This window comes from Amblyraja radiata, chromosome 32 (assembly GCF_010909765.2).
Source record: "Amblyraja radiata isolate CabotCenter1 chromosome 32, sAmbRad1.1.pri, whole genome shotgun sequence".
Classification (NCBI taxonomy): Eukaryota; Metazoa; Chordata; class Chondrichthyes; order Rajiformes; family Rajidae; genus Amblyraja; species Amblyraja radiata.
In genome coordinates this window covers 26,314,101-26,335,167 of record NC_045987.1, presented here as the reverse complement: position 1 = coordinate 26,335,167, position 21,067 = coordinate 26,314,101, and the positions used below count along the sequence as shown (strand labels likewise).

Below are 21,067 nucleotides of genomic sequence, written 5' to 3'. Positions count from 1 at the left end.
GCTTTTATCATAGCTATCTTGTAAACTCTATAACCAATGTCTTGCAGTTGAATGGTTTTATTACAAAAATGTGAATCCCCTACAGCAGAATATTAAATGTAATTTTCTTGTTTTATGATCCACTACTTGAATAAGTAGAACATTACAATGCCACTAAAGTATAAAGATAGCAAAAGGCATAGGTTAGAAATAACTGTTTGTTGCAGATGATGCGGAATAAATATATTACAATACACAGCCCACTTCTTGACTTTTAATAGTGGATGAACAAATGTAACAGTGATGCAGACATGGTTTATGCACTCTTTTCATCTATAACAATTTCTAGCCTAATAAATTTTAATATACAAGGGGTTCTGTACAAAAACTCATATATACACAAATGAGTGTCTTTCGCTGTGCCAATGATGACCTGGCAAATTGTTGACAGAAGAAATTGAATTAAAAAATAATGTAGTGTGTCTGCCATTTGATTTCACAGGCAGGAGACCCTGTTTCATAAGAACATGCCAATGATCATTACACAGAGGATCATGCCAATAATAGAAAACAACCACGTCAAAAACTTGTTTCAAAATTTATGTAAATGAACGAGGCCAGAATTCAGACAGCAGCAGGCTCTGTATTAAATGTAAAATGTCTAAAATGGATGGAACTGAATAGTATGTCTATTTCCAATGTTTGGTTAAAGTTCCCTTTATTCATCAGGCTTGGTATGCAGGGAAGCTCGTTATGGTAGAATTACGTCTGAAATATTTGTAATTCACTAGCTGTCTCACAGGGAAGGGATCACCTTTCTACAGAAACCGTGTAAAAATGAGCCCCTATGACATTGAGGAGGGGTAGAGGGGGTGCTGCTTTCTACATCTGGATGACTACATAGAGTACCATGTTGCACAAGAAGGCAACATCTGTGTCAGCTTGACCTGTTGAGAACGCACATCGTTTAGGCCAACCACAGAGCAACTTTGATTGTTGTTACGACAAAACCTGCAGCCCAGGCTGCTCCTTCCACTGGGACTTATTGAACCTGCTGGCGAACATGCAGTTACTGTGGGCAAATGGAATAAATCATAATTAATCATTACTATGTTAATAATAACAACCACCTGGTAATGAGTAAACAACATTCATGATCGACTAAATCAGAAGCTGCATACGTTCTTGAGAATTAATGTCAGCCATTGAAATAATTCACTATTTTACACCATCAGTAAGCAGATGAATGAATTGGAGTTAAAACACTATCAAAAGTCAAAGTTCACCAATGGTTGACGAATGTAGTCTCAACTTGATTTAAAAAAATGCTATTGTGAAGAAAGTAGCATTTATATGACTATTAGGAAATACCTCTTCGATTCATGGACTTTACATGCTGTTTCTCCACCGATACAGGTAATGATGATGTCAGCAATCTATTGGAAGTGCTCATACGATTTAATAAGTGCACATTGCTGACAGCACCAGAGCGAGGCCTTTCAGGGTGATACATAGTCAAGCTAGGTTTTAGGTCTGGCGTACGGTTGTGCAGAAAGTGCTTTTCATCCAGTGCTTCCAACTGATATTCACAAAAATTGACCAGTGCCTCAACTTGTTCTCGAAGTGGTTGGGACTTATACCTCCTGTGGGCCATGTGGAAGATGGCATCCATAAATGCTTGTAGGCACATACCTTGTAAAAGACAACAAAGTAAAATGTTTATACAATTCAGATATTCCTTGTCACGTTTCAATTTGTGATTACAGTATTAATAACCATTTGGTAATGATTGAACAAGTAAGTTCACAAGTTCTAAGAGAGAATTAGGCCATTCAGCCCATCAAGTCTACCCCACCATTCAATCGTGACTGATCTATCTTTCCCTTACGACCCCATTCTTTAAATACTTTAAAAATGTTCTATAATTACATAAATCAATAGTGTAATACAATAGTGACAGTAATTGGTAGTTAATTTTGGTGGAAGTTGCGGCTTAACTTCTATTAAATCAAGTGTTGTGTTTTCACTTTACTAAAAAATATGGATTTGTTCAAGCTCAGTAATAATATTCCCAAATCTGGAAAACCATTGGGAGTTATATTTCTGGGAATGGGAAATCAGAGGGAGTTAAAAAAATGTGCATTTACAAGATCAGCATGTCAGGATTGTGAATCTTGGAAATCAATAGGAGTCAGGTTTCTGAGTCTGGGTGGCTTCACTATATGATTTTCAAAGTGGAAAAGATATATATTTTCAGCAACACAAGTAAACTTGATTCATTCATTCACATTACAACAAAAAGCATATAAAATTATATAAAACATATACATTATAAAAAACGTATAAAATTATAAAAGGACTAGACAAGCTAGATGCAGAAAAAATGTTCCAAATGTTGGGCGAGTCCAGAACCAGGGGACACAGTCTTATGCGGCTTTTTCACGGGGCGACTTGACGCAAGATGTAACCAGAGTGAAGTGGTCGTGGTCTAGCACGATATCACACGATATAACGGGGGGTAGATAAAGAGTTCCCACGGTACTCGGCATTTCTGTTATTTGTGCGAGTGACTTGTCCGTCTCCCGAGCTTTCCCGTTAAATCTTGAATGAACATTGTGAAGTGTTGTTAAATCATCACGTGGCACAAATGATGTCACTTTTTTTTCACACACTATAAATATCCTCCCTTGGTTGAATTGGCTCATTTGGAGACATGTTTTACTGTGTATGTGGAAGACACAAATGGACTGAGCACAGTACCTCGGTCTTACTGTGTGTGGGAGAGGGGGAGAAAGAGACGTACACTCACAGAGGCAGTGTCTCTCAGCCTGTGTAAGAGGGAGGGAGGGAGAGAGAGAGAGAGGCACACACAAGGTGGATGTGAAATCTCACCTGCCTGTTTCAGTGACAGACACCCGCCGCCAGTAAATGAAGACACCTCCATCTGTCTCCCCCTCCTCTCCCTCGACTCCCCCACCTTTCTCTCCCAACTCCAGTCCCGTCCCGACCCCCTGGGAAACTGAATAGAGCAACAATCAACTGCTGCCTGTGCGCTGATATGACAATAAAGGCTACTTTACTTTACTTTACTGAGTTAAAGAGTTCCCACGGTAGACTGTAAAACTGGGACCCTGGATCTGGACTCCCCCAACATCGGGAACATTCTTCCTGCATCTAGCCTGTCCAATCCCGTAGATACTGATTAGACCGGTATCTATTTATTTACTTTATTAATGATTTCAATTAAATATTGGGAACATCAGGCCGCAAACGTTATTTCTTGAGTGTTAGTGCTGGACTTTGACTCGACCTTCCTAGTTAGCCGGCGCCTGAGACTGAGCCAAGCAATGTCCAGACCTGACTTCAACACAAAGTGATGGAGGAACTCAAAGGGTCAGGCTCGTCCAACGCTCTGTGTTTTGCTCGTGATTCCTGCATCTGCAGTTCCTCGTGTCTACAGACCAGAGTTGCCACTTGACTCCGAGATGACCATCACAGAGCATACGGAAGATAGACACGAAATGCTGGAGTAACACAGCGGGACGGGCCGCATCTCTGGAGAGAAGGAATGTGTGACGTTTCGGTTCGAGACCCTTCTTCAGAGTCTCGTCCCGAAACGTCACCCATTCCTTTTATCCAGATGCTTCCCGTCCAGTATTTTATGTCTGTCTCCAGTATTACTGTGTCTATTATCGGCGCAAACCAACATCTACAGTTCTTTCCGACACATTAGAGGATACCGTCTCGCCATCACTCGGATTACCCGCCTCATTTCCATAACGTTGCCACCTCTCTTTACTTTGCTTACTGAAGCCTGATCCTTGTCACACCCAGTGCTCTATCGCCCAGCCTCTCATCTTTCAATCGGGTTCGGCCAGGAAGGAACTGCAGATGCTGGATTAAAACGAAGATAGACACAACATGTAGCTCAGCGGGACAGGCAGCATATCAGAAGGGTCTCGACCCGAAATGTCACCCATTCCTTCTCCCCAGAGATGCTGCCTGTTGCGCTGAGTTCCTTCATTTTGTGTCTACCTTGGGTTTATCCAGGATCTCCCCGTTGATGTCCTAACTCGCTTTGGTTTGTTATTATTGTCTCATATCGAGAACCAGCAGATACAGGTTTAGGTTCAGGGGGAATGATTTAATGAGAGCCTAAGGGGTAACTATTTTACGCAAAGGGTGGTGGGTGTATGGAATGAGCTATCCGTTAAGGTAGTTGAGGCAGGTACTGTCGCAATGTTTTAGACGCATTAGACTGAAGCATGGATAGGATAGGTTTAGATGGTTATGGGCCAAACGCGGGCAAGTGGGACTAGTGTAGATGGGACATATTGGTCGGTGTGGGCAAGTTGGGTCGAAGAGCCTGTTTCTACGCTGTATGATTCTATGCAGGGAATAAACTTTTGTTTGCGTGCTATACAATCATATCAGATAATGCTATACACGAATATAACCAAGCCACGTACAGTCTGAAGAAGGGCCTAGACCCGAAACGTCACCCGTTCCTTCTCTTTAGAGATGCTGCGTGTCCTGTTGAGTTACTCCAGCATTTTGAACCGTCGAGTTACTCCAGTATTCTCTTTAAACCGGCATCTGCTGTTCCTTCCGACACATGCACAAGAACACCAGGTAGAGCGAAGAGGAAAATACCAGAGTTCACAATATATGTTTCCAGGGGGAAAAAATCCAATGTCCGCATTGAGGTAGGTTGGTAGGTCGGGTCAGTGCCCAAACGAATGGAAGGAAGAACCGTTCTGAAGCCGGATAAGAATAGGTGGTCGGCGCGGACTCGGTGGGCCGAAGGGCCTGTTTCCGCGCTATATCTCTAAAATCTGAAGTTAGTAATGTCTAAAGGAACTGCAGATGCTGGTTAATACGCACAAAAGGACACAAAATGTTGGTGTAACTCAGCAGGTAAGTCAGATCTGGGAAGATAAACATAAAAAGCTGGAGTAAGTCAGCGGGTCAGGCAGCATCTCTGGAGAAAAAGAATAGGTGGCGATTCGAATCGGAACCCTTCTTCAGACATCCTAATCGGAATTGAGTCTGAAGATGTGTCTCGTCCCGAAACATCAGCTATTTTTCTCCAGAGATGCTGCTTGACTCGCTGAGTTACTCCAGCTTTTTGTGTCTGTCTTCGGTTTAAACCAGCATGTGCAGTTCACTCCTTACACGGGTCTCTGGAGAACATTGATTGGTAGCGTTCCGGACCCTGCTTCGGAAAGGCATCGATCGCTAGTCGGCGAGGACTCCGAGCTGAATCTCTCAAAGAAGTACATGTGAAAAATTTCTCACGGACCATAAAAATGCGGGACCTTTCAGTAAAGTCCCTTTTAAAGTCCCTTTTAAAGATTATAGTTATTTTCTTGAATCTCATTAACATAACTCATGAATAAGTTGATGTCCATATGTGGATGCAAATCTTTATTTTTTAAATTCAATCCCACAGAAGACAATTTTTACTCACCTTCTGTCCCCTCTGTCCAGCTTCCGGGTTCACCGTTCGCAGGAGTTCCCACGGTAACCGCAAGAGTTATTACGGATATCGCACGGATATCGCACTGGCCACTACGTTCATATAATGTTGCAATGCTCAACCACAAGTGTACAAGTCACTCTTGGAGAAATTCAAACTTGCTTGAATTTTCTCCCGAGTCACCAAGTTACACGATTTCCTGCCGTTAGCCCCACGGTGGTCCACGAATGCCGTACTGTTATCGCACGAGGTTCCCACGATGTTAAACTCTGGTTAACTCTTGCGTCAAGTCGCCCCATGAAAAAGCCCCATTAGAATAAAGGGGAAGCCATTGAAGACTGAGGTGGGAAAACACTTTTTCACCCAGAGAGTTGTGAATTTGTGGAATTCCCTGCCACAGAGGGCAGTGGAGGCCAAATCATTGGATGGATTGAAGAGAGAGTTAGATAGAGCTCTAGGGGCTAGTGGAATCAAGGGATATGGAGAGAAAGCAGGCACGGGTTATTGATTGGGGACAACCATGATCACAATAAATGCTGGCTCGAAGTCCTCCTGCACCTATTTACTATGTTTCTATGTTTCTATATTGCTGCATTGTGATGGGTGTATAAGAATTTTTGATTATACATCAGAGAGTGCACCGCAAATGATGGATGATTACAGTCCAAGGATACATAATGTAGAGAGACAAAAATATAAGTTCATCCCTGTATTCCTCACATAGTGAATTAACAATTATGCTACTTAGTAATGCCCCTTAAGGATTTAATTGCCTTAAAAGAACTTGTACGAAATTCTGTTGCAACTATTTGTAGTAGTAGTTTAAAATATTTAAAGGAGCAAACCATCTACTCTGTGTTAATATTTATAGGATATGTACATATCCATACGGGTTATCAGTAATTGCTTGTCATTTATTTTCCGTTAGCTGCTTAATAATAATGATGCCACATAGGAAGCAAATGTTTAGTCATAGTTAAACAACAATTAAATGATCAAAGTGTTATGTGAGAAAAATATTACTCATTTTTCAACATTCACTGTACAACTCACAGAGGAAATAGGTCATTATGATTGGTACTCTGATCAGAGGGTCAGAAAAATGCAGCAGGAAATATTCCTGCATGATTAAGCACATGCCCTCCCATGTCTAAGAAGAATGCGTTGAGTTGCAAGAGCATTAGACTGTGCAGCGTAATTATAACTAAAAAATGAAAGTTCATAGAAAATGGGTAAAAAGAACAGAACTTTTCTATGCTCATCTGCAGTCCTAAATTGGTACACATTCCAGAATTAAATAAGAATTTTTTTTTAGGTAATGTGATTGGCACAGGCTTGGCGATCGCTTCGCCCAACACCTCCACTCAGTTCGCATTAAGCATTCTTTTTCCTGCCCCCCCCCCCCCCACATCAGTCTGAAGAAGGGTCTCGACCCGAAACATCACCTATTCCTTTGCTCTATAGATGCTGCCTCACCCGCTGAGTTTTTCCAGCATTTTTATCTACCTTAGGTAACGTGATTAATCAAGATCACTTATGTCCCTGTATATACTGGAGAATAATTGACATTAAAATTAGTTAGCCTTGTCAGCTTTCAGACTCCTCTTATCTCTCACTTGCCAGATCTCCACTGCTGAACATCAGGACTCAGTTGTCTCCCATACCTTGTTTCTTTGGAAGATCATTCTACACAATCTCTTGCCTCAAAGTTCACAAACACATACTTCCTGCTTCCACTTCTTCCCCAAGATCCACAAGCTGGACTCCTTGCTGCATGCATTGTTTCAGTGTGCTCCTGCCCCACAGAGCTTGTTTCTACTTTTGTCCAGTCCCCCCCTCCTGCAACATCGGTGATCTCTGATGCCCTCTGCCACTTTGAGTTTCCAGCTTCCTGCTCCCAACAGACTCATGTTCACAATGGAGATCCAAGCCCTCTGCACCTCTCCCTATGCCAGGATAGTCTGAGGCCTCTTCACTCTTTCCCATAACAGAGACCTTCGCAAAAAACCGAGACAAGCTCTAAACTCACATGACTTAACTCATTCTATGTTATCACCTCCCTCCCCTTTCTTGATCTCACCATCTCTATCACACGTAAGACTATCGACTGACATCTATTATAAACCTACTGACTCTTACAACTATCTACACTACACTTCATCCCACCCTGCTTACTGCACTCTATCCCCTAATGCCAACTACTCTGTCTGCGCCACATCTGCGCCCTAGATGAGGTGTTCCATACCAGGGCATCCGAGATGTCCTCATTCTTTAGGCAACGCGGGTTCCCCTCTTCCATAATAGATGAAGCCCTCACTCGTGTCTCCTCGGCACCCTGCAGCTCCGCTCCCCTCCCCCTAGTCACAACAGGAACAGAGTCCCCCTAGTCCTTACCCTTTCATTTCATCAGCCGTCACATACAAAACATAATCCTCTGACATTTTCGCCATCTCCAACACTAGTCACGTCTTCTCATCTCCACCCCTTTCCGCCTTCCACAGAGACCATTCCTTTCGCAACTCCCTGTTTAACTCACCTCTTCTCACTCAAACCACCCCTCCCAAGGTACCCTCCCCATGTAACCGCAGGATATAACCACAGGTATGAATATTAATTTATCCCACTTCAAGTAACCCTTGCAACCTTCTCCCTCCGTCCCTCCCCGCCCAATTCGTCGTACTAGCTTCAAAGTTGTCTCGTTGTGTCACAATGTAACTCGTTTTCACCTAGGCCACAGCTAACAATGGCCTCCTTTATCATTGCTACATTTTAGCATATCTTTCATTCATAGAAACATAGAAAATAGGTGCAGGAGGAGGCCATTCGGCCCTTCGAGCCAGCACCGCCATTCATTGTGATCATGGCCAATCAATAACCCGTGCCTGCCTTTCTCCCCATATCCCTTGATTCCACTAGCCCCTAGAGCTCTATCTAACTCTAAATCATCTAAATCTGTCTAAATCTAATTCATTTGTTCTATATCTCTCTATATCACTATCTATATCTCTTGTTTCCCTCTCCCCTGATTCTCAGTCTGAAGAAAGGTCTCGCCCCGAAACGTCACCCATTCCTTTTCTCCAGAGATGCTGTCTGAACTGCTGAGTTACTCCAGCTTTTCGTGTCTATCTAATGTTATACAAGTTCTTCAACTCTAACCACTTTCTTTAAGCCATGGTATAGCTATGTTTTTTTGTAAGCTGACCCAAAAAGGGGCTAGTGGAATCAAGGGATATGGGGAGAAGGCAGGCACGGGTTATTGATTGGGGACGATCAGCCATGATCACAATGAACGGCGGTGCTGGCTCGAAGGGCTGAATGGCCTCCTCCTGCACCTATTTTCTATGTTTCTAAAACGTCAGCTCTATTTCTCTCCATATTGGTGCAGCTTGACCTGCTGAGTGCTTCAAGCATATTCTGTCTTTATTATGGATTTCCGCATCTACAATTTTCCCCCCGCAGACACAGTTCCCCAGCTGTTCTTACAGCGTGAAGCAATTTTGATAAATCGACAGTAATTACGTTATCCTGCGTGTAATGCATGCTTGTCACAGTGTAAGTACAATAAGTTGTTTTGGTAGAAATCGTGGTAAGTGCTTTCAAATGTAATGTGATTAAAAATTAGGAGAGCAACTTATGGTAACATTAAGTGAAATTAAGCTCAGATGTCAGGAAGCTATTGCCGGAGTTTCCTTGCTCCCCCAGAACTTTCACCATTAACAATGTCTCACTGGGAGATTTGGAATTGACGTACTAGACAGTGAAGTTAGCGTGATTGTATGATATCAAATATGCCAGTGGGGATTTAACTAAATGTGAAATTTTAGCAGTGTAGTGCTAAAACTTCTGCCAAATATTGTGCTTTCCACAAAGATTCACAATTGCAGATCCTCATTCCTCCAAATGCTAATTATTAATGGAGGTTTAAACAATATAAATAGTCATAGAGTCACACACAGCATGGAAACAGGCCCTTCAGCCCAACTTGCCCATGCCGACTAGGATGCCCAGTCTACACTAGTCCCACCTGCCTGCGTTTGGCACATATCCCTCTAAGCCTTTCCTATCCATGTACCCATCCAAATTACTTTTAAATGGTGATAGACACAACATGTTGGAATAATTCAGCGGGACAGGCAGCATCTCTGGAGAGAAGAATGGGTGACGCTTCGGGTCGAGATCCTTCTTTAGAGTCAGGGGAAAGGGAAACACTGATGTAGAGAGATATAAAACAAATGAATGAAAGATATGCAAAATAGTAACAATGATAAAGGAAATAGGCCATTGTTAACTGTTTGCTATGTGAGAACGAGAAGCTGGTGCGACTTGGGTGGGGGAGGGATGGAGAGAGAGAGAATGCAAAGGTTTCTTGAAGCTGCTCAAGCGAAACATGAGATGCTGTTCCTCCAATTTGCGTTTAACCTCACTCTGACAATGGTGGAGGCCTTGGACAGAAAAGTCAGTGTGGGAATGGGTAGGGAAATTAAAGTGTTTGGCAACCGGGCGATCAGGTAGGTCCAGGCAGACTGAGTGAATGTGTTCAGCAAAACGATCGCCCAGTCTATGATTGGTCTCCCCAATGTATAAGAGTCCACATCTTGAACAACGGATACAGAAGGTGAGGTTGGAGGAGGTGCACATGAACCTTTGCCAAACCTGAAAGGACTGTCAGGCTCCCTGGTCAGAGTCGAGTGAGGGACAGGTGTTGCATCTCCTGCGGTTGCAGGGGAAGGTAACTGGGGGGGGGGGGGGGGGTGGTTTGGGTGTGAAGAGGTGAGTTAACCAGGGAGTTGCGGAGGGAATGGTCTCTGCGGAAGGCGCGAAGGGGTGGAGATGGGGTAAGTCTATTTTCCTGGGATTTAGATTGGCATTTTGCTTCATTATATGACGGCTCAGACTTTCCCACATTTGTAGAGGCTTACAATATTTTTAGGTACCGAGCATTTCAGGCTACAAAAGCTCTCTAAATTCTGAATATCAAGACTATCTTTAAAAATGATCTAGCTTAGAGACTTAACTTTCCAAATGAGATATTATCAAATAAAATAGATAGTGAAATATATAGCTTTGTGTAGCACTGAGGCAAATCAAATAGTATTGTCCCAAATTCCAATTATTCACCTGTATGAAGCTTCATTGACCAAAAAGCGGAGCTCAACAAGTGGCGATGAGTCATATCCCAAAGGGATAGATATAGATATCAGAAGTAAATATGACCTTACATCTAGGTTAACCACATCTTAACAAGGATTTCAAAGAAGGAAGCAGACAGATCATTTTATCCGCCAGCCAAAATCCTACCCCAGGGCGACATGGTGGCATAGCAGTAGAACTACTGCCTCTCAGCGCCAGAGACCCAGGTTCGATCCTGACTACGGGCGCTTGTCTGTACGAAATTTGTACTTTCTCCCAGTGACTTGCGTGGATTTTCTCTGAGATCTTCAGTTTCCTCCCACACTCCAAAGACGGAAACGTTTGTAGGTTCATTGTTTTGCTATAAATGTAAAATTGACCCTAGTGTGTGTAGGGTAGTGTTAATGACCGGGATCACTGGTTGGTGCGGGCTCAGTGGGCATTGTTCTGCGCTGTATCTCTAAACTAAACGAAACTGAAGACAGTGCGGACAATTATTCCACAATGAGTAACGTTGTTACAAAACCTACCATCAGCGGCGCAACAAATCTGCCACTGCCTGTGCGTGCGATTCCGGAGGCTTTGGGGGGGGGATTAAAATGCAGGTTTGAATTGGTTGTCTGAGAGGGATTTCCTCGGGCTGCTAGCTGATGAAGAAAAATCGTTCGGGCTTCCATTCGCGGGTTTAAAAAAAAAATTTTGCTGGACTATTGCGTCGCTGGATTAAACTTAAAAGCGACCAAAGACGCCTTCAGCACCTTCAACATCACGGATCGCAATATCACGACAAAACAAAAGGTATGTCGTTTATTTAACATATTATCTTGCTTTTGGTGTGGCTTCATTTTAATCTTATGATGCGAAAAATGTTATTTAGGCATGTTACGAATCGGCCATGTCTTGCCTGGGCTTAACATTTATAGCAACGGCAACATTCCAATCGATCACATTCCAGAAACATCCACTCTCAAGATAATCAAATTCATTATTTTTTGCACAATCATGTCATAAGAGCATCTACATCATCTATATTTGTGTTATTGTCTATCCATGATCAATATTTTCATACAAAATATCCACAGTATAGTTTAAGTCAGATGTATTGTGCAAAAAATAATGATTTTGATTATCTTGAGAGTGGAAGTTTCTGGATTAATTTATGGGAATTAGACATTAAATTCCTTCCATTTGGCATTAAATTCATGACAAAGTAAGATTTAAAAATCATGTTATATTATGAATTATTGTGTGAATGGGATCAGTTTGTGATTTGTTATTTGGATACTTAGGTTATTTTAAAAATGTAGCCTTTACTTAAGAAATGGATAGATGTTTAGATCTAGTAATTGAATTTAGCCGAATTTAATTGATTAGATGAATGGATTTGATGAAACTAATGAATATGAATTTTTTGTTGGGTATTTATTATTTGTTTTAGCGTTTAACTTTATCATTTCTACCTTTTTTTCTAAAACTGCAAATAATAACTTGTTTCTGTTAATGCTGTTCAGTGTTTTTTTTCCTTTACATTTTAAACAGATGTCTCCGAAGAAGAAATGCAAAATTGTCAATCCAAATGACAAGCAAAAGAGACTGATTTAGACAGCATTCGCTGAGATTATCCGAATTTGGACTACTCCAAATGTGATGATCTACAGGACATTCTTAATGGGAATGTAGTGGGCAGAAAGGCATGTCATTCTTGGTTTGAAGAACAAAAACTTGTCGTTTACAATGCCAAAATTGAAAAGTTGAGGAAAAACAAGGTGTACAGAGTTGCTTATTGGTTACAATCTGAGGAGTATGATGATGCTACTGATTATGATATGCCAATGTACTAGCTAACAACTGACCTTCTCCATAAAGACTTGGTCTTTTGTTAGAAATTGTAATTTCTTTACCTGTCTGTTACGGACTTACAGCATATAATACAATAATATTAAAGTTCTGATCTTGAAAATATCACATTTTTGAATTTTCAAGGCAGTCTGGGTGTTTATTACTATTTCTGTCACAATGGTCAATTTTGTAATTAGCTACAATTAGCTACAATTAGATGACCTGAAAATATGCCTTATTTTCAGGTCATCAAAGTAAGATGTTTCATATTTGTTTCAGAATGCTTCAATCTATAATAACTGAAAATTTCATTCAGTTCTCTTAATTTTTAAGAAAGTTATGGGCTTTTTACTGTACTCGATCACAGCTTTTGTGTTAAGTCAATGGAAAAGCAATAGGGAACAAGATGCTAATTTCCGAGTATGAAAATGACCATAACTTTTTTAATACTGAAGATATGAGAGTGAACTAGGTATCAAATTAAAGTTCTTTTTTGCTTTATAAATTACAGGCTTGATTTTTAAAATCTCAACATTTTGTAACATTCCTACAATGAGAGAACTACTATAAATTAGCTTGAACAACATTTTCATCTACTTTTTTTGGATGCACTGCTAGTGAATTCTGATTCCCTAGGTCAATATTCTTTCACAGTTTAACAGATTAACATAATTTTCATATTTTTAATCTTAAATATTTATTTGCTTTGACTAAAAACTATTATAATTCAGGATAAAGGGAGCCTTGAGAAAATAAACTTAGTGCTACTTGGTTTTGCAGGGCAATGAATTTTAAGAAATACATTCTGATAAACTAAACTGGGAGAAGTTCCAATCTAATTAACATTTAGACAAGCTTTCAAACTGCCTGAAGGAAATTGTCAAAAATAAATTTGCTGTCAACAGCAGTCTTCAAACAGCAGAACTTTTTAATCTAGAAAAGATTAATCCACTGCATGTTAATCTTTAATGAACTGTTTTATCTAAAGAAACAAAAACATAACTGACAACTGACAACTTCAGTTTATCAGGTTTGCTTTGAGATCTGCACATGTTTTTTGCTGAAGAATGGAATTAACCCATCCATGCAACGTTGAATCCACTAGAGTTACTGGTTTTATTCAAACAATGTGCATCGTCCATAAGGAGACAACAATTTTAAAGAAAGAACATTCAAATGTGGACACGAGGAACTCCAGATGCTGATTTACAAAAAATGACACGAAGCATTGGAGTAACTCAGCAGGTCGGGCAGCATCTCTGCAGAACATGGATGGGTGACATTTTGGGTTGGGACCCTTCTTCATACTGATTCTGTGGAGGGGAGGGGGAAAGCTGGAAGAGAGGTGGTGGTGGGATGAAGCCTACCGAGTGATAGGTGGATACAGGTAAAAGGACAGATGGTTGGACAATGATCATAGATGAAATGACAAAAAGTGTGAATAAAGAGTTAAGGATAGAAGAGGAGCAAAATGTGAAACCAGAAGGAATTTAGGGTGATGGGGCCTGGGTGGAGGTTACCTAAAATTGGAGAATTCAATGTTCACATCACACCACTGGGTTGTAAGCTACCCAAACAAAATTTAAGATGCTATTCCTCCAGTTTGAGTGTGGCGGCTTTATTCTGGCAACGGAGAAGGCCCAGGACAGAAAGGTCAGCATGGGAATGGGAGTTAAAATAGTCACTCAATTTGGAGATCCATCATGCCTTGGCGGACCGACGCAAGTGTTTGGCGAAAACGTCGGCGAGTCTATGTTTGGTCTCGCCAATGTAAAGTAGACCAAGACCATATTGGGTGCACCAATTACAGTAGATGAAGTTAGAGGAGATGCGTACAAAATTTTGTCTCACCTGGAAGAACTACTGGGGTCCATAGATGGATGTGAGGGAGGAGGTATAGGGATAGATATTCCATTTCCTGCAGTTGCAAGGGAAAGTTCCTGGGGAGGGGGTGGTTTGGTGTGGTGCAAGTTTTCTTATAAATAATTGTTTTTTTTGTTTTTGTTTATTTTATTAGAAGTTAATACAATACAAAACAATACAGTGGCACCTAATTTTAGGTGCCAACTATGTCATACTGTAATCCATTCTATGTACAACCTCTAGTTTTATGTTATGAGTAGGCAAGACAAGAGAAAAAAAAACAATAGAAAGGGGAAAGAGTGGAAAAATAGATGGTAGAGAGTAGAAAAATGTGAAGTGTGGATATAAAAAATAAAAATAAAAAAATAAAATAAAAAAGAAAAGGTGGAAAGTAGAAATAGAAGAAAAGGCCCCTTAAAAGAGAATTTTTCAAATCTATATTCGGAGATGTAGATCTATCCACGTCATGAACTGAAATCAGCAATCCTTATGGTACCGCTGCATCACATGATTCCAAAAAGTCGATGAAAGGAGACCAACTCCTTAAGAATTGGTCATATTTATCTATTAGTCGGAGTCTCATTTCTTCAAGGCGTGCTATGTCCATCATATTCCTAATCCACATTTTAACAGTTGGTATGGTTGTATTTTTCCAAAATTTAAGTATCAATTTCTTTCCAATTATTAACCCATAATTAAAAAAAACATTTTGGTCTTTATTTAAATTGGTATCTTCTCCTATTATTCCAAATATAATCCATTCCATTTTGGGTTCTATTCTTGACTTGAAGAGCTTTGTAAATATATCAAATATATCACTCCAAAATTTATTCAACTTTGTACATCCTACAAATGAATGTGTTATATTAGCGTTTTGAAACAAACATTTATCGCATCTGGGAGAGACGTTTGGATAAAATTTATTCAACCTCGTTTTTGAATAATATAGTCTATGTAATAATTTGAATTGAATTAAATTATGTCTTGTATTAATAGAACAGTTATGTGTATTCATCAAATACTTTTCCCATCTATCCTTCGAGATCTTTATCATTAGCTCATGTTCCCAATCTTCCCTTAGTGCTTCTGTTGAGGGTGATTCTCTATCTAATATATTATTATAAAAGTATGAAATTAATTTTTGTGAATCAGCCTTAATATTCATTGCTTCTTCTAAAGGGTCTAAAAATATAGTTTGAAATCTATGTATATATTTCTTCATAAAGTCACATACCTGTATATATTTAAAATATTGATTATCCTTCAATTTAAATTTTAATTTTAATTGTTGAAATGATAACAGTTTACCCGATTCATACATATCCCCTACTTTCCTAATCCCCAGTCTATCCCATTGTTGATATGTGTTGTCGATGAGAGAAGGTTTGAATGCGGGGTTGTTCAATGAAACAAGGTTAGTACTGATAAATTATTTAATTTCAAGGATACTTTTATTTGTTTCCAAATTCTTATTATATTGTGAATAATTGGGTTCTTCTTATATATTATACTATTCAATTTTATCGGTGAGAGCAGGATCGTTCCTATATCGTGCGGATAGCACTCCTCTTTCTCCATTCTTATCCACTCCAACTGCTGAGTGGAACTATCCAGCCAGTACATTATGTTCTTAATATGCACTGCCCAGTAGTAATACATAAAGTTAGGTAATGATAAACCCCCAACTTCTTTAGATTTGCACAAATGCTTTCGTTGAATTCTATGTGTTCTGTAATCCCATATAAAATTAGTGACAGTGGAATCTAGTTTTTTGAAAAAATATTTTGGAATATATAGTGGGATCGCTTGAAACAAATATATTAATTGTGGTAAGAAAGTCATTTTTATAGCGTTAATTCTACCTATCAATGAGAGCGGAAGTGTTTTCCAAAATTTAATCATATCATTCAGTTTATTTAATAGTGGTATAAAATTGGCACTAAATAATGATTTGTGTCTTCTTGTAATTTGAATACCCAGATACTTGAATTTTTCTGTTGCAATTTTGAAGGGGAATTTTAGTAAGTGTCTCGAATCCTGTGGTTTTAAAGACATAATTTCGCTTTTATCCCAATTTATTCTATATCCTGAAAAAGAGCCGAATTCCTCAATTAGTGTTAATAAGGTGGGTATACTCGTTTGTGTATTAGTAATATATAAAAGAATATCATCAGCATATAGTGAAATTTTATTCTTTGAATCCTTAGTGTTATATCCGTGAATATTCGGGTGATTTCTAATCCTTTCGGCCAACGGTTCTATCATAAGGGCAAATAGCAATGGTGATAAGGCACACCCTTGCCTATTACCCCTTGATAAGTAAAATTTTGGAGATAGCGTATTGTTAGTTAATATTCTTGCCGTAGGTCTATCGTAAAGTAGTTTAACCCATCTAATAAAATTCTCTCCCATATTGAATTTTTGGAGTACCTTGTATAAATACTGCCATTCTACTTGATCAAATGCCTTCTCTGCATCCAGCGTGATAACTGAAATATCTTCATTGTCATAAATAATTGGTAACCACATTCTGGCATTACATATTACTCGTACTTAATTTTAGAGTCATTGAATTATATAGCATAGAAACAAGCCTTTGGCAACACCAAGACCGCAATAACAATCAAAAACATTTACAATGATCCTAAATGAATCCCAATTTTTTTTTAAATTCCCCACACAGCCACCAATTACCCCTCAGCTTTAACTACTTATCTATGCACCTTGAGCAATTTATAATGGTCATTTGACTTATGAGTCAACAAGTCATTGAGACACTGAAGGACACCCACACAGTTTCAGGGAAAATGTACAAACTCCACACAGAGAGGATTAGAGATTAGAAGTTCAACCAGGTCACTGAGCTATGAGACAGCAGAATTTTACCTTTGCTGTGCATCCATTAGCCAAGCCATTGTTTTGTCTTGTGAGATCGGCTCCATAAGAAAAATAACGGTTTCAGGTTCACTTATTAAGGTGTTTATAATAATGAAATGAAATAACAAATTTTTCAGCAATGAGAGACAGAATGAAAGAAAAGAAAATTACCAGATTCCCCTCGCTCTCCACGAATGATGTTCCACCGACGTGCGATGTCAATGTATAATATGTCAACAGATGCCATGGGCAGGTTGCTGTTGCTGAGTTTACAGGTCCTACAAAACACAAAGAATAAGCAGCATCTCATAATTACCAAGAACAGCATGGTCATTTGTTCACGTTTCATTAAAAATCTTTCTTAAAAATAACACAATTGATGCTGCATATTAGAAAGCATTTCTTTGCCAGGCATTGAATGGTGAACACTAAAACAATCTTTGTTCTTTTGTATTAAAAACACAATTCACCTCTGCACCTTGAATAGAGCTGAGCACAGGGCTATGGTCTCAAGTCCAGTTCAAAAAGAACCATGAAATGGAAATTATAGACCATATAATGTCTGGGTAAGTATTCTGCTCCAATAAAACAGGCTTGAGTTGTAAAATTGGGAAATTAAAACAATCCATATTTATGCAAAGGACACGGTTAGGTTATCATATATTTGATCCTCGATCACAAAGACAGCTACTTCATAGGAAAGACTGCAATCTCAACATGGGCATTTCATCACTAATTGAGTGGATTGCAATGATTTTTTAGTTATTTTGACATCATTTGAAATGTTTCATTTGTTTATGAGAGATTTTTCGATTACAGCTTTCAAGACGTGAAGAATTCTGCAGATATTAAGATAACAATTTATCAAAGGAGGGGGGTTATATATTGCAAGCAATGGAAGTTCCTATTTTATATTAAATACATGACTCATACACATAATACACATCAGCAATATTCACTAACCTAATGAAGGTCCGAAACCCAGTTGGACCAAGCTTCAATGTTCCTTTAATGCCCAAGAATCTGATAAACAGTAGTGCTATACGTTCCACAATCAGCAGGTAGCTGAACTGTCGAGTGTACTTAGGAAACACTTGTTTCAGGCAGAGGGGAGGCCAATTCTGCACTGCGCCAGATGAAGCTTCAGCCTTGCTTTGTGCATCAGATTCGGTTGTGTCCTCTCCGTCATTTTCTGCTGAATATTCGGTGGATTGCGTTCTACATATTAAAAAACCCATAATTAGACCAATACATTAATTTTAGTTTACAACAGTTAAGCTTAGTATTTTGTAATGTTTAAGGCAACATTGAACTGTCAGAGATTAACATTGATTTGTTGATATGCAATGTGGTTTACTCGTTCAGAGGCAAAATGAAAAATTGACCATACAATTACAAACCATGCTGAAATCTGGTGCTTGTTCTGTAGTTCAGAGGTATAAAAGATCAAGTTTTAAAATGAGCAAGTTAGAGAAAGAACAAAACACAAGCAGAAGATTTAGAGGGAGAGAGTAGATTTTCCTTTGCTAAGAGCAGACTGCAGATAACACATCACTATTAGTTGCCATTAAATGTATAGGGTTGTTAATGGAAGTGAAGAGCAGTGGAGTGCTTTGAATTGATGACAGAAGCTCTTTCCATGCATCAAAGACAAGCACAAAGCATGCTTCACTGTTTCTGGAGAGTTTGTTTCACAATTGTGGATTATGCCTTGTAGACGATGAAAATTCTCTGCCAGGTCAGGAGCTGAATCTTTTGCTTCAGCACCTGCAGCCTCTGATGTGCTGTTGCTGCCCAAGTAATTAAGCAGGTCATTTTCTGATTGATAGTGATTTCCCAGGATGCTGCAAGTGGATAATATGGGCAGCAGTAATGTCATTCAGAGAGTTCAGAGAAAATGAGGTTTGTTGTTCGAGAAGCTAGTTCCTGGCAGGTACTGCAGTGTGAGTTGGTTACATGCCACGTACCATCACATATCCAAATGGTGGAGAGACTGCCTCTTTGTCTGAGTGTTTATCTAGTGGAGCAGGCTGCTCAGCTGAATCTCAGGGAGATGAGACATGCCCTGAGTGAATGGCAAGAGATGTCTTCCTCTTCCTCTTCTTCTCGCTTACAATGGACTGTGCTCCATATGGAAAGATTGTGGGGATATGGGAGTCAAGAAAAAAAACATAATTTTTCATGGTTGAGTGGTGCGGTGTTTCCCTGTGTGACACAGCATTCATATCGTAAAGGTCCCAAAGTGCACAATATTCCTTATGCTGTAGTTGTAGTTCTCTGTGTAACACTTCCCGGGGGTGTGGATTGGAGTAAAGAGCCATGGATGGAGGATATAAACTTTGACACACACAATTAGTACATCTGGTTTGTGGGCTGAACTATTGCTTTGCAGCAGACTACCTCAGTGTGTGAAAACAGTGTGAATTAAACAGTTGGGTGCGATTAATAAAAATGCAGTATAGAAACAGACCCTTTGGCCCATCGAGTACACGCTGACCATCGATCACCCTTTCACACTAGTTCTATGCTATCTCACTTTCTCACCCACTTCCTACACACTAGGGGACAATTTACAGTGGCCAATTAACCTACAAACCTGCACGTCTTTGGGATATGGCGGAGCACCCGGAGGAAACCCATGTGATCGCAGAGGGAACGTGCAAACACCACGCAAACAGTACCCGAGGTCAGGATTGAAAGTGGGTCTCTACTACCATGGGGCAGCAGGTCTGGCACCACGCTACTGTGCCACCCTTTGGTGATGATTGTCATACAATAACTCAATATTTAAGAAGCAATAGGCTTTTCTGTTGACTTCTGATAAATCTCTACATTTATCAGGCAATATATTATTCTTCCCTCCCTCTTTCAGCATTTCATCTCCTTTTTCAAATCTTGCTCTGCTCTACTACTCTCGCCTACCCTCTCTATCTAATAACGTTTTTGCATGCAACTGACCTTGATTAAACCTATTCCTTTCCCACCACCAGGGACCCAAACAATCTTTCCAGCTGCATTCTTCCATTGCATTCCATGCTGACAATGTGGCTTTCTCTAAAGTGGAGAAACTAAACAATGATTGGTTGATTGCTTTTCAGATCTGCCTTTAGTCTACAGCTGTATTCATTATCCCACTTCTACTCTAACATTTCTATCTGTGGCCCAATGTAAGTTTGAGGATTAACAGCACCATCTTACATCTGGGCATGTTGTTGCCTTCAGGACTCAAGTTTGAATGCTCCACTTCGGGTCATTCACTCCTTCTTTCTGTTTGTATTGGAACTGGCCATTTTTGCCCATCATCATCTTGACAGTTTTCTTTTTGAACAGTACCATATTAGCACCATATTACACAGATAAAGAACGATAATCTAATTTTAACTGCTATTTAACTACCTGCTGCTTCAGTGATAACCTCCTTGTTCTACCTACTTCTCTCCCACCTTCTCTGGTACTTGTTTTCTCTCTTTACAAATTCTGATCCCGTACCCAAAACATTGACTGTTTCTTGTTCCACAGATTTTTTGTTCTTATTTTAAATTTACTGTTTATTAAAGATTTAAGATGAACATATAAGATGGCGTCCATGCCAGGTGACTCTGTGTGTGCTGGTCCCAGTAGTGGATTTGCGATCACTCTTTACAATCACTCCACTCTTTTAAACCTCTCTGAACACTGTGGACGGCTCGATTGCAATCATGTATAGTCTTTCCGATGACTGGTTAGCACGCAACACAAAGCTTTTCACTGCACCTCGGTACACGTGACTATAAACTAGACTATTTGTACCATAAACTTACCAATCCTTCACTCCACAAACCTACAATATGAGCAAATCTTTTTATGCCTACATTGCATGATGCTCGTGCCATTGTGAATAAAACGTGCTACATCGTTGGT

At 39.7% G+C, this 21,067-nt stretch overlaps 1 protein-coding gene across 1 annotated transcript in view; it reads right to left on the bottom strand.

Moving 5' to 3' along the window:
• Positions 1-239: 239 nt before the first annotated feature.
• The window catches only part of ttll11 (tubulin tyrosine ligase like 11), a 287,291-nt gene continuing 266,463 nt past the window's right edge, over positions 240-21,067 (bottom strand). The window contains exons 7-9 of the mRNA XM_033049264.1: positions 18,131-18,385; positions 17,339-17,445; positions 240-1,671 (exon numbers count right to left, since the gene is read on the bottom strand). Of these exons, the coding sequence (XP_032905155.1) occupies positions 1,340-1,671; positions 17,339-17,445; positions 18,131-18,385 (694 nt within the window). The 3' untranslated portion in view covers positions 240-1,339. The remainder of the gene's footprint in view (positions 1,672-17,338; positions 17,446-18,130; positions 18,386-21,067) is intronic.